Source organism: Dermacentor andersoni, chromosome 8 (assembly GCF_023375885.2).
Source record: "Dermacentor andersoni chromosome 8, qqDerAnde1_hic_scaffold, whole genome shotgun sequence".
Lineage (NCBI taxonomy): Eukaryota > Metazoa > Arthropoda > Arachnida > Ixodida > Ixodidae > Dermacentor > Dermacentor andersoni.
In genome coordinates this window covers 141,906,838-141,920,085 of record NC_092821.1, presented here as the reverse complement: position 1 = coordinate 141,920,085, position 13,248 = coordinate 141,906,838, and the positions used below count along the sequence as shown (strand labels likewise).

Here is a 13,248-nt window from a genome sequence, read left to right as displayed (position 1 = left end):
ACGGGTCGTTCTTCTTGTTCTTGTTACAACGGGATGGCACTTACCCACTGCTATAGGGGTACTGCGAGGAAGCACTTGCTTTTTAAATAACTTTTATATAATATTATTCTAGTCAATTTAAAACGTGAGATATGAAATTATGCATGCGCATATTGTGCGGCAGTGGTGTGCAGTATATAGGTCCGGTTAACCGGGTGGTTTGCTGCAAACGTCTAGTGCAGGGTGTGTGTTGCGGCGAAGCACCCCGATAGGCGAAAACACGACTCTTGATCTGGAAGACTCCACCAAATATGTAGGCTCCCGATTTGGAGCAAAAATACATGCTTACCTCCCTCTAGCAACACGACACATAGAGCTTGCTAGGTCAAGAAAATTCCATACATTATAATATTCTTCCACTGAATACTTTTGACTTCTTCAAACTGCCACCGAAGACAAGAGGCGCGTCTTCTTCATTACAGGAGCGATAATTTCCACTTGATGGGGAAACTTAAAGCGGGGGACCTTTCAAAATTTTTAACGTGATTACGGGCAATGTTACAAATACTAGTAATAGCAGTTCCATAGCGGAAAGCTAGTGAACAAAGGGGCAAAACTGATTGGAAAGCCTAACGAAAGCCCAAGCCTGCGAAGCGGTAGGTAAAATATTATTGCATTGAATTTGCGCCAAACGATGTGTCCAGCAAGGAATGGTATACAGCGCACAGAATAATCCATTTACAACTGCTTTATTGAAGTACGGCAGGGACCTATTAACACGAGTAGCTTTCTTTGACCTTTTCACCCCGTTTTCGCTAACGGTGTTTGGTGGCGGTCGGAATCTCCCTGCCGATAAGCAAAGGCGCCGATACCAAGGGAGCGTGCTCCCGCGCAATAGATTAGATCTGCGATTATAGATTAGATGGATTAGATTAGATCAGTTCTAGATTAGATTAGATCCGTAGATCTGCGGGACGCGTTAGTTGCCGAACGGCAACACTGGTAGAGCTATTTCCTTTCCCGCGATGCAAATTTTTACCGTTGCGAGCGCCCGTATAGTCGCCGAGCACCAGACTGGGACAACAACACCTATAGATAGCACAAGGCTTTTTCACTCCTATCCGTGACGTCATGTCACCTGGCCCGACTGCCATAGAATCTAACGGGGATGCTCCCGAATAGTCAACAGTGATTTTGACGCCCCCACTTTCGTTACTCCAGCCTTGTCAGTGGAAATTTCGGGCCAGGTAGCGGGACGGTGTGGATCGGAGTAAGCAGGCGTTGTGCTATCTAGGTGGTGTTGGCTGGGAGGGCACTTGTACATATTTTACCGGTAGGCATATGTATGCAAAGTGGTAGTAGTCGTCTGCCTCGCACATAAGCGGCGGGAGCCCGACAATTTCCACAAAGCTGTGATGAGTGTTAATGTTTGCCTGCACGTGCGTGGCACTTTGCATGGTAGTCTTAAATTGGCGAGCGGATATGAAAACTTCTTTATTCGGCCGATAATGCTGTTAACCTTACGCAGTTTTGTCCTATACTACCTTGCTGTAGCTATCAACGCTTAGCCCTTTCGACGAAACTACGACCTGTCTTTCTTGTTTTTTGACTTTGAGTTTACCAATTAATCATACCTCTTTAAGTGGATGTAATTTGCTATATCTAGTATGTATACACTGAATAATGTAGTTTTAATTATAGCTAAGGTGTTGCTACCACTCGGTCAAGCGGGTTCTGGACCTTATCAGGAGGCCAGCAAAGCTTTTTTTTTCCTGGCCCGAGGATAGTGTTACACATAAAATCCTTAAGAATAAATCTTTATTAACGTGTAACGACCACGCTGGTTTTCTTTCGCTTCTAAAGCATAGTTTCTAACCATAGTGGTTATTTCTCTGGCATGTTAAGCACTATGCTACATTACCTTGGGCTACCCTATTCTTATCCAGTCCCCGAAATATTTTCATTACACTTCTAAATTACAGTTCTGTAGTCCCACGCTCCACTATTCAAATCTAGTTTCGCTTTACTTCTAAGCACATGGAAAACCGCCTGCTTCTTGGCCAATCCACCATAGTGGGTATGCGCCATTGATACATTAGGCTGTCGATCCACGCTTGCACGAGTAGAGGCTCGAGGTCGAAGCATGCGCAGAAGAAGAAGCAGCAGCAGCGCAGCCAGCGGGCACAGTCGGGGGTCCGGCGGCGTGCATCGTCTTCCGGCTCACCCGACGTCAAGCGGATCAAGATGGCGGCTGGTGAGGACGTGGAGGCGAACAGCCTTCGCTGTGACGGGGGCGCAGACGATACATAGAACGAATCGCGATGGTTCTCGAATACGTAGACACCCCCGCTGCCGTCTGCTATGTAATCTCGTGGAACTACTTTAACGAAGAAATTACTTACGTGGGTGACGTTATTCCACGTAAAGATCTTTGTTCAGTTGGCGGCTGCGATACGGTGCGTGCTTCGAACGCCAGCTGTCATCATTCAGGGTGGAGACAACCTTGCTGGCGCCGCCATATTGGTTCACACGAGCTCAGTGGCTGAGCAGCCAGCCTGCTCGGCCAGGCTCAGCTGCGCAGGCGTTAGTTAGCAGCGGCGCGCTTCAGAGTGCTTTGACTGGAACATTGTTTTTTTTACCGGCATGGCACTGCGCACATTTTAACCCACAATAGCTTCCAACTCTTTTGAGGGTGGAATACTTAATTGTATGGCTCCGCGAACAAGTGCCAAGTGGTCGAATTCGTACGCATGTACCATGCCGCGTGTACGTTTGAAAAACTAGTTTCTTTTGCGCTTCGTTCCTCGGCAATTGCTGCCACCCCCGCGTGGACGTAATGCTTCTTTTTTTTTTCACCACAGCATTTTGGTTTTCACTCTGCTCTTTGCATACGTCCGCGCGTTGTCAGACGCTCTCGCTCGGCGCTTACTTCCGCTTCCGTCAAGCCTGCTGTTTGCATTTGTTGCACTCGCAAAAGCTGATGTCTATCTGGCTTTTTTTTTATCACTGAGAAGGACACCACGAGATGCTCGCCCACGTCTTGCTTACAAGAGTGCAAAAGCATCTACTATATATATATATATATATATATATATATATATATATATATATATATATATATATATATATATACACCTGGGCATACTGTGTTTTTAGGCATTTAGCGTCCGTCACAGAAAAGCCACCGCGATCGGGTACGAGCGCGAGCGAGTGTTGCTTTAACGTAAAACACAGTACAAATATACGCAAGTCTAAAGGAATCAGCTGTTCACTGTGACACCATCAGATTCGCAAGGTATCAGGGACTGAGAGCTCATCTGCAGTGAAAGTCAAGATGCTTCGTTTGGCACCGACACAAGAGCCGCTCTCTCCAGACGAAGCACAACGTCCTTTCTTTAGACCCGAAAACGAAACGCACGCACGCACACACGCACGCACGCACGCACACACACACGCACACGCACGCACGCACACACGCACACGCACACACGCACGCACACGCACACACGCGCACGCACGCACACGCACGCACACACGCACGCACACGCACGTACGCACACACACACACAAATACGACTAGTGATTTACGTGAAAATGTAAGGTAGATGTAAAGTAGTAGTAGAAATGTAAAGTAGATGCCCACGCGACGATTTGTTGGTAATTTTAGAATATTCAGCGGCTGAGCATCTCGGTCTGACAGCAAAATTATGGTAGTCCTCGCGTAGAGAGAGCACCTATCAAAGCAAAAAATGCTTATGCTGACATTCACTCGCCAACATGTACGTTACTCAGGCAGCACGGGCGCTCACATGAGAGCGGATCGGAATATACGTTTTTATTTATGTGAAAAATTCGGGGAAGCAAGAGTAAACTGTATTGACACTTACCTCGCCTATATGAGAGCTGTAAGTCGCTTCCCACTGATCCCGCTTTACGCGCGCGTCTAACCTCTTCCTTCGCTCTGGGTTCCGGGGAAAGCGGAAGCGACGTAGGCCTCTACGTGTTGATCCACGCCGCACATGCGAACCGCACAGCCCCTCATGTTGACTCGATGGACTAGAAATGTCATTAATGCGGTCAAAACATTGTCCAGCAAGTATAGCCACTGGCGAGGCTACCGCACGCACTGTGCCTCGTACAACGCAAGCTGTGTGCTTCTCGCATCAAGCAAGTGCAACCGCCCGCGCCGTGATTCAAAATGGCGTCTCTGCGAGAAAAAGGCGGCGCGTGGGGGCGGTCGAAGGTTGGCACCACCTTGAACGACGGCGCTGGCGTCGAGGCACTCTTAAAGCCCCTTAAACTTCGTAAAGTAGCGACGCTCTCCTCCTCCGCCTTCCCTCTTCCTCGTTTCTCCTCTTTTTCACTCTCCCTCCTTGAACGTGGCGCCGCCTACACTGCTCGAGCGTAGCAACGGCGCCAACATGCGCTCCTCGTCACTCCGTAGACGCTTCTCAAGCAAAAATGGCGCTGATGCACGGCGTGAGGGCCCACGTGATGCTATTAGGCCAATAGCGACGCGGCATCGGCCAGAGCGCGCGAGGAGGAGGAAGGCATTCTTCAAAGAGTGGCACTACTTTATGAAGTTTAAGGGGCTTTAGGCACTCTGATTATGCGCGTAGAATGTCGCCATATGGAGGATGTCACACGTTGCGTCACGTCACGTCATGTTTTCTCAATCGTGGAAGCGCATCCGATGCGACACCGCGTGCGCTTCAATTCGGGGAACCACATTCTGGGGCCATCTCACCTCTCTCGCCACAGACGGCGTCAACGAGGCGAATCTGAGAAACGAGCTAAGGAAGAAAAACTAACGCTTTATGATGTTCTGCGCAAGTGCCGAGTGTATTCCAGCGTGGTTATACGAGATTGACGGGCTCCACCATGAACTCTGTCAACCCTGTCATCGCGGAGTTTCGCAGCAGTAGCACCTTTGGCACAACCTCGTTTCGCGTGAATTCTCACGGATAAGTTAAACCGCATTAAACTGTTAATTCAATCGTAACTGCATCCACGTTACCCAGCCTTCCCGGTTAAGTTGTCGAAAAAAAAAAAAAAAACACGAACGAGTGGCCTTGCCCGAGGCCTTTGTTTTTTACAATGGACAGTCTAACGTGCTGAACCGCGTAGCTCTATCGCCATGCCCCCGCGGTCTGGAATCGAACCCGGGACCTCATACTCAACAGGACAACGCCATGTTCACTGAGGCGGGTAGCGGTCTTGAGCGTGTCTTCACGCATCGGCTCTAACTGCCGCAAAATTTAAAATAAAGGAAGTCTACGCTGTAACACGTATTGATCTACGACAGACGTCATCTCTATATAACGCAGTTCTCTCCGAAGCCGCAATTTTGAGACTATAGTATGGATACTCGCTGGTTTTCTTTCAGCATCCGAGGAAACCATGATGCTGAGCTCCGTCAACATGGCCTCGACTCCGTAAGTAAACACACACACTCGACGACAAGACGTCGTCGCTCGCTGGGTCTTTGCGTTGGCAAGGCGCTTGTTGGCCGACAGAGCGTATGTGAGGTGCCACGAATGCGTGATTTCGATGTCTGCGGCGCGTCGCTTCAAACGCGATTAACGCGAGAATGCCTCTTGTGTTCGCCATCCGTGCCCTGAGCGTCGCTGGCTAATCGACTCAAAGCTAATCTCGTATACTCATACACATCATCATCATCATCATCTTTTATCTCCACTGCAGGCCGAATGCCCCTCCCTGCGGTCTCTCATTACCCCTGTCCTGCGCCAACCGATTGTAACTAGCACCCGCAAATTTCCTAATTCCGTCGCACCACCTAGTCTTCTGCCGTCGTCTACTGCGCTTCTCTTCTCTTGGTACCCATTTTGTCACCCTAATGGTCCAACGGTTCCCTAACCAGGCACTCATAAAAATATCCCCTAAAGTAGGCGGGAGCATGGCGACGCCGTAGTATGATTGACAAAGTAACGCATGAGTAATGCGGAACATGAGGGTTCAGCTTCCACGGGCGGCAACATATCTTTAATTCCCTTTCATATACGTCCATTCATGTGGTTATTTCTGCATTTAACTAAAGGTAACGAATAACTTCGGGTATGCTGTCCGGGGTGTGGCTTGGAGCAGAGGTAGAACACTGGTTCTTCTAATCTGAAGGCCGGGAGCTCGAGTCTTCGACCAGTCCGCTACATTTTCAGTCTTGGAGTTGCGCTTGACACCGCCAAAAATGCCGAGAGTTAGTGGGGCTATGTTAGTCCGGAGAAACCGAATACGGAAGGTTCACTTCAACAAAGACACTCCTTCAGCAGAGCAGGTATTGACCTCCCTGGCGCAGTATTCGACCACTACTTCCCTCACGACTCTTGCAATTAACCCATGGCCCCCGGTCCCCAGAAAAAACGGAGCACCTGACCAAGGTGGCGGTCAGACCTGCGACGTGCCAGATAGTGCTAAGAATCTCTGTACCCGGACAAGCCGACACTGGAAACTGAACCTGGCAGCGTTTAACATGTGGACCCTCTCGGGTGAAGCGAGCTTAGCAGGGCTCTGATTAATTATCAAGCGTTGCCTGGGATATTACAGGCCTTAGTGAGGCCAGAGGAACTGGTGAGGCTTATCCAGCGCTGACTATAGCGGCCGCGTCCTCTGCTACGGAGGTTTGTCAGATAAGAAAGAAAACGGGGTGAGATTTCTAATCCACAAGAACATAGCGGGCAACGTTGATGAATTTTACAGCATTAATGAGAAGGTAGCAGTCGTTGCAATCAAGCTAAATAGGAGATACAGATTACAGGTGACACAAGCATGCGCTCCAACCTCCGGTCACGACGATGAAGAAATACAACAGCTTTATGAAGATGCTCAGTTAGCAATGAGGAAGGTGCAAACTCGTTATACTGTAGCCCTGGGTGACTTCAATGCAAAAGTGGGAAAAAGCAGGTTGGGAAAACAGCAATTGGTAAATACGGCATTGATTCTTGGAATACTGGAGATGTTGGTAGAATTCCCGGAAAGAAATAGACTCTTTTCCCGGAATTCCCGGATAGGAATATCTTCTTCAGGAAGCCAAGTAAGAGGAAGTAGACCTGGAAAAGCGCTAACGGAGAAACAAGAAGTTGAATAGATTTCATACTCTCTGCCGGTCCCAGCATAGTGCAGGGTGTAGAAGTGTATAGGTAGGTTAAAGGGCAGTGAGCATAGGTTAGTAAGGACTAGGATTTCCCTCAATTTGAGGTGGAAAAGAGTAAATTTCGCCGAGAAGAAACAGACCAACCTGGATGCAGTAAGGGTAAAACCAGACGAATTCAAGCTCGTGCTCACAAATAAATATGCAGCTTTAGTGCAAGAAGATGAACTTAGAGGGAATGAATTAAACCGCAACGAGGGGCTTACTTCAGAAGCAGCGAGTTTGGAGGTAAGGCACCAAGGCAACCAGTAGGTAGGCTCTCACAAGTAACAAAGGACCTATTAAAGAAATGACAAAGCATTAGAGTGTCTAACTCGAGAGATCAGATAGAATTCGCTGAACTATCAGAACTAATGAAGAAGAAAGTAAGGGATTCGGAATTATAACGTGGGAAAGATTGAAAGAGCAGCAAAAGACAGCCGCAGCATGAAATCAGTGAGAAGAAAGCGTCGCATAGTACAAGGCAAGATGTATTCAGTGAAAAATAAGCAACGTAATTATTGTCATCTGCAATTTCGATGACATAGTAAAAGCAGAGCAGGATTCTGTATTGATCTGTAGAATACCCATAGCAGCCATGCTACCTTCATTTGAAGTAGTGATGAACACTATACAGAGGCTCCTTACATAACTAATGATGAAGTTAGAACGACGTTGCAAGATTTGGCTCGGGGAGAAGTTGCAGGAGAAGTTGGAATAACAGTCAATTTAATTGGATGAGATATTATGCTTGAAAAGCTTGCGGCCCTTTCAACGCAATGCCTCACAACTTCAAGTGTACCGGAGGGCTGCAAGAACGCCAACATTATACTTATCCATAAGGAAGACGTTAAAGAATTGAAGAGTTATAGACCAATTAGCTTGCTTTCAGTATTGTATAAAATATTCACCAATATAATTTGCAATAGAATCACGGCAATACTTGACTTAAATCAACCAAGAGATTAGGCTGGCTTCAGGAAGGGATATCCTGCAGTGGATCACATCCATGTCATCAATAAGGTAATTGAGAAATCTGCGCACTACAATTAGCCTCTTTGTATTACTTTTATAGATTATGAAAAAAAAGCATTTGATTCAGTAGAGACACTAACAGTCATGGAGGCATCACGTAATACCGGAGGCGTACGTGAATATCTTGCGAAATATCTACAAATGTTTCACAGCTCTCTTGTTTCTCCACAACAGAAGCAGAGAATTACCTATCCAGAAAATGGTCAGGCAGGGAGACACAATTTCTCCAATGATATCCACTGCATGCTCAAAGAAGTATTCAAGCGATTAGATTGGGAAGGCTTGGGAGCGAGGATCAGCGGCGATATATCGGCAACCTTCGGTTTGCAGATGACATTGTCCTGTTCAGCAACACTGGAGATGAATTGCAACACACGATTGTGAGGACTTTATCAGAAAAAAGTGCAAGAGTGGGTTTGAATATTAATATGCAGAAGACGAAGGTAATGTTCAATAGCCTTGCAAGAAAGCAAGAATTCATGATCTTCAGTCAGCCTTTGAGGTCTGTACGGGAGCGTGTTTTACTCAAAGGCGATCCTGACTATGAGAAGGAAAATTACTGAAGAATAAAAATTGGTTGAACCCGCCATGGTAGTGTAGAGGTTTTGGTGTTGCGCTGTTGAGCCCAAGAGCGCGGGATCAAATCCCTGTCGCGGCGGCCACATTTCGATGGGGGCGAAATGAAAAAAAAAAAAAAAAAAACGTCAGTGCGACGCGCAGTGGATGCACGGTAAAGAACCCCAGGGGGTCGAAAATAATCCGGAATCCCTCATCATGGCGTGCCCCACAATCATGCGTGGTTTTTGCACGTAAAACTCCAGAATTTATTCATAAAAACGGGTTGAAGTGAATACCGCAGGCGTGACCAAATGCTGACTATGAGCTTACCACTACCGTTGAAAAGAAACGTGTACAATCAGTGCATTCTACTGGTACCAATATAGGGGGGTAAAAACTCTGAAGATAATTAAGAAGCTCGAGAACAATTTAGGTAGCACGCAAAGAGCAATGGAACGAAAAATGTTAGGCGTAGCGTTAAGAGACAGGAAGAGATCGCTGTGGATCAGCGAGCAAACGGGAATAGCCGATGTTCTAGTCGGCGTTAAGAGAGGTTCCCCGACGATTCTACCCCCTAATGTGAAATTTGAGCGCAGCTGTATACGTGTTTTGATTTCGCGATATATTGGCTGGTGCGAGCAACCTGTCTCGTGCGGCACTTTCCAAACGGAGCGAATTGGGGCGCGACTGCTTCGTTAATCGGGAGATCGCGAGAAGCAGCGCGCACCTGGCGCGTGGGCGCGATTCACAGGCGCCGCCGCCGCAGACAGACTTCCGCTCACGCAGCGCTTTGGTGAACAGACGGCGTGTAGAGCGCCTTGATGCGCGCGCCCCCGCGAACAGAGCGTAGGCGAGTGAGCGTAACGAGGCGCGCTATCGTCGCCGTAGTCCGTCTTGCGCGGTACTACGCTTTTCTTCTCACGTTTCGCCATACCCACCTCTTCCACTTTCCCCCTCATGGTTCCGCTGCAACCGGCTCCTCTGTTTTCTTCCTCGCGCTATTTTGTCTCTCGCCGTCTTTCATCGCTCGCTGCGCTCCGCGTTCGCTCTCATCTTTCTCTGTGCTCGTTCGCTCGGTTACGAGGTACGACGCCGACGCTCGCCTCAGGAACGGACGCCCAAGAGTTGCGCTCTAAAATGCACCTGAGCAGGCCATGTAATGCGTCGGTTAGGTAACCGGTGGCCCGTTAGAGTTACATCATGGGAGCCAAGGGTGCAGGAAGCGCAGTCGAAGACGGCAGAAAATTAGGTTGGGTGATGAAATGAAGAACTTTGCAGGCGCAAGTTGGAATCGGCTAGCGCAATACAGAGGTAATTGTAAATCGGTGGGAGAGCCGCTCGTCCTGGGCAGTGGACATAAAGATAGGCTGCGGCTGATGATGATGCCTTCCCGGCCTACTGGGTTTGTTCGTATGGTCGGGAGTCAAACAATAAATTGAACTCCGAGGAGTTCAATTTACACCACGACGTGTTACTCGCGTGGCAGCTGGGACCGGCAGACACCCGTGCTCGCTTGCATCTGCAGAATTTGCACCGTAGAGCGAGTAAGAACGTGCTTAATAGAACTGGCATTCCGGAGAGTCGGCTTAGCTTCATCTTGGCTAACAGCGCAACACAAGAGAGAGAGAGAGAGAGGGGGGGGGATATAAGGAAGGCAGAGATGTTAACCAGTCAAGAGTCTGTTTGGCTACCCGATGCTGGGGGAAGTGAGAAGGGGAAGAGAGAGAAGGTAGAGAGAGAGGGCATAGAGACATGCACAGACAGTCATTGAGTCAAAGCCGCTCGTGCAAACCAGACGTTCTGAGAAAGCGCAAATGTGCCTTCACTGCCTTCTGAGCCGTTGATCGGTGGGGACGGTGCTCCAGTACTGATCTGTTCACACAGAGGACGATCATCTACTTTTCCTCAATGTGTTGGACAAAGGTTGAGTGCAACACAAATGCAGACAAGAATGAAGGCAGCGAAGACACAGGCGCCGAAATCACTGTGCTTGTAATCAGCTCATCGTAGAAATGGTCGAGGCTCACCATATATGGAAGCAATAGTGTTGTGCATCACTCATTCCACAGTGTCTTTGCTAGGCGAAGAATTGCGTTTCCTTGACAACGCTTTCAAGGATCAGGCCTGATCTTTAATCAACTCATCATGGAAATCGTCGACGCCCACCACATACGGATGGCAAAAGATTTGTGTGCCAGTCGCATCCCTCGCCGTCGTGGTCAGGCAAACAAGTTGATTTTCTTGACAACGCTTTGAAAGATCTTTGCGCGCATAATCTTGACGCCCGGGTCGTGTGAGCATGCACCCGCAAATTGTCATTACAGTTGTGCTTGTTGTAACGCATTCTTGGAGTTCAAAGTGGCTTGATTGTGTTTATAAAATTGTTTTCATTGCAATAAACCTCCAAGTTTCGAGTTCGGCGACTGTCTTGTCGCTTCTGTCGCTCTTGGCCGTATCTTTCTTGAGCTATTACCGGAGAAAGAAAGTCTACGTCAGGTACCTTTGATCATTGCGTTTCCTTTGCTTAAAACCTAACATTTCTCCTGCGAGATTTCTAGAACGTGTGGCCATTTCTGTGCATCTACTACTATATTAGCTATGCCGTAGATCGAGCTGCCCCAACAAGCAGCAAGTATGGAACGTACACCGTTATGGTCCTTCAAGTAACTATACACTGCACGATGCATCTGGATAAATATTCTGACACCAATCAAATCAAAATGTATTATTATACTTTAGACATACCGATTCCTTGCAACGATCCGTTTTATTCTTCTTTTAAGAATGATCCACGTTCACGTTTCGGTGCTGAAATGCGCGCGTGTTCAGAAAAGCACAGCAGCTGTACATTTGTTTTTTCCCGGTGTATTATTGATTTTTTTGTTTCGTTTTACATCATGTGATTTTATGTCACTGCGTGAATCGACTCTGTTTTGCTTTTACTCACTAGCGATTTAAAAAAAAAAGTGATCATGCGCATTATGTTTGTGTGTGGGCAATCTCATGAGAGTTGTCACCCAGTGCGCTCATGTTTTGCTCACCCTCCGTGGTTATTTGTTGGTTTCGATTCTACCATTTTTCTTACGTTATCGACTTACCCTTCTTTCAGTGGCTCTATATTCTTGTCCATCTTTTATGACCTGAAATTTGTATTATGCGTGATCTGACATTTCCTATTAGCATCACGTGTATCTATGCATTTAGCGTTATATACGTGCAACGGTTGCCTCTGTACTAGAATGGTTCCTTCCACACTGTAATGTCGTGTCGCGGTAAGGGGAATAAATGCATAAAGCAAACGTGGCGTCAGCTGAACCCGGCATGTCCCAAAGAAACGTTAGTCGCTTTTCTATCAGGGCAGCACACATAGAGTGCACACATAGAGTGCACATAGAGTAACATTGACCACTAGAGCTGTTCACGATTGCTATTTAATTATATTGTTTCAATGTCACTATTACTAACCGTACATTGTTATGAAATGTGCTGTCATTCGATGCTGAGGTGAAGTAAAGTATGTTAACGCATGTTGCCCTACGTAGGACAGTAACTAATGTGTTTAATTTTATGGTTTTGTCAAGGTTTATGGCAATGTTGTGCTTAATATGATGGTTTTGCAAAAGTGTGCGACCATGTGAACAGGACGTGTGTGCCTCTGCTGTTGTCTTTGCCAGCGTGGGGGCGAAGGACTCCCTCAAGCCATCCTTGAATGGCTTTTCCCTTCGCCTCCCATCACATGTATATGTGATAAACCAATAAAGAATCAATCAATCAAAGAGTGTAACTTGCCCCCATAGGTGGTGATGTCGTTTCACTTTAGGATATATTTCCGTAACGAGTTCCTAATACATCTTACCGACATCAGTACGTGCGTTACACAGCGGCTCGTAGCTATACTGAATTTGGAGTGGAGGACGAGTGCTTTTCGTAGACCCACGCATCAAGCTACTTTCGCTAAGTTGGAGCAGTTTAAGAATTTGTGTTCAGATCTGGGGAATGTTATGTGGGAGTCCTGGAGTAAGCTTTTCCCCTCGCTGTGCCCTCACTTTTCTTATAGGCCGCAGTCTGAGGACGAAGATTCGTACCCGGACGAAATCATCCCCCTCATATGCTGCACGATCCTGCTCCTGCTCATCATCATGATTATTCTGCTCATTATGGTGTCCGGCGCGTACGCAAGTAAGTGCGACCGACACTTTTTAGTTTTTTTTTTCTCAATATTTTGGTATCTGTCAGTCAGCCAGTCAATCGGTCGGTAGGTCGGTCAGAAGGCCTTATTAAAAGAAGATGAGCCCCATGGCTTCAAGGGGGTGAAAGGTAAGAGGTAAATGCATCCACGGGGTGATGAAGTATGATCACCACTTGTGAGTAGTCCGGTTAGGCCAGAGTAAGGTTCGGGGGTCCTTAGTTGGGCTATTCCCCTTCTTCAAACGTGCTGGTGCAGGTGCCTGATGCATCCTCTCAGGTTATCTCCAGACAGTCGCACGGGAGGTGTGGGAGGGTGTCAACGTGCAGTTGTCGATGGCAGATGA

General features: G+C 47.5%; 1 protein-coding gene across 1 annotated transcript in view; it reads left to right on the top strand.

The window, feature by feature from the left end:
• The first annotated feature begins 5,379 nt into the window (after positions 1 to 5,379).
• LOC126526076 (uncharacterized) overlaps positions 5,380 to 13,248 on the top strand; it is a 78,463-nt gene continuing 70,594 nt past the window's right edge. The window contains exons 1-2 of the mRNA XM_072284135.1: positions 5,380 to 5,414; positions 12,774 to 12,895. Coding sequence (XP_072140236.1) covers positions 5,380 to 5,414; positions 12,774 to 12,895 — 157 coding nt within the window. The remainder of the gene's footprint in view (positions 5,415 to 12,773; positions 12,896 to 13,248) is intronic.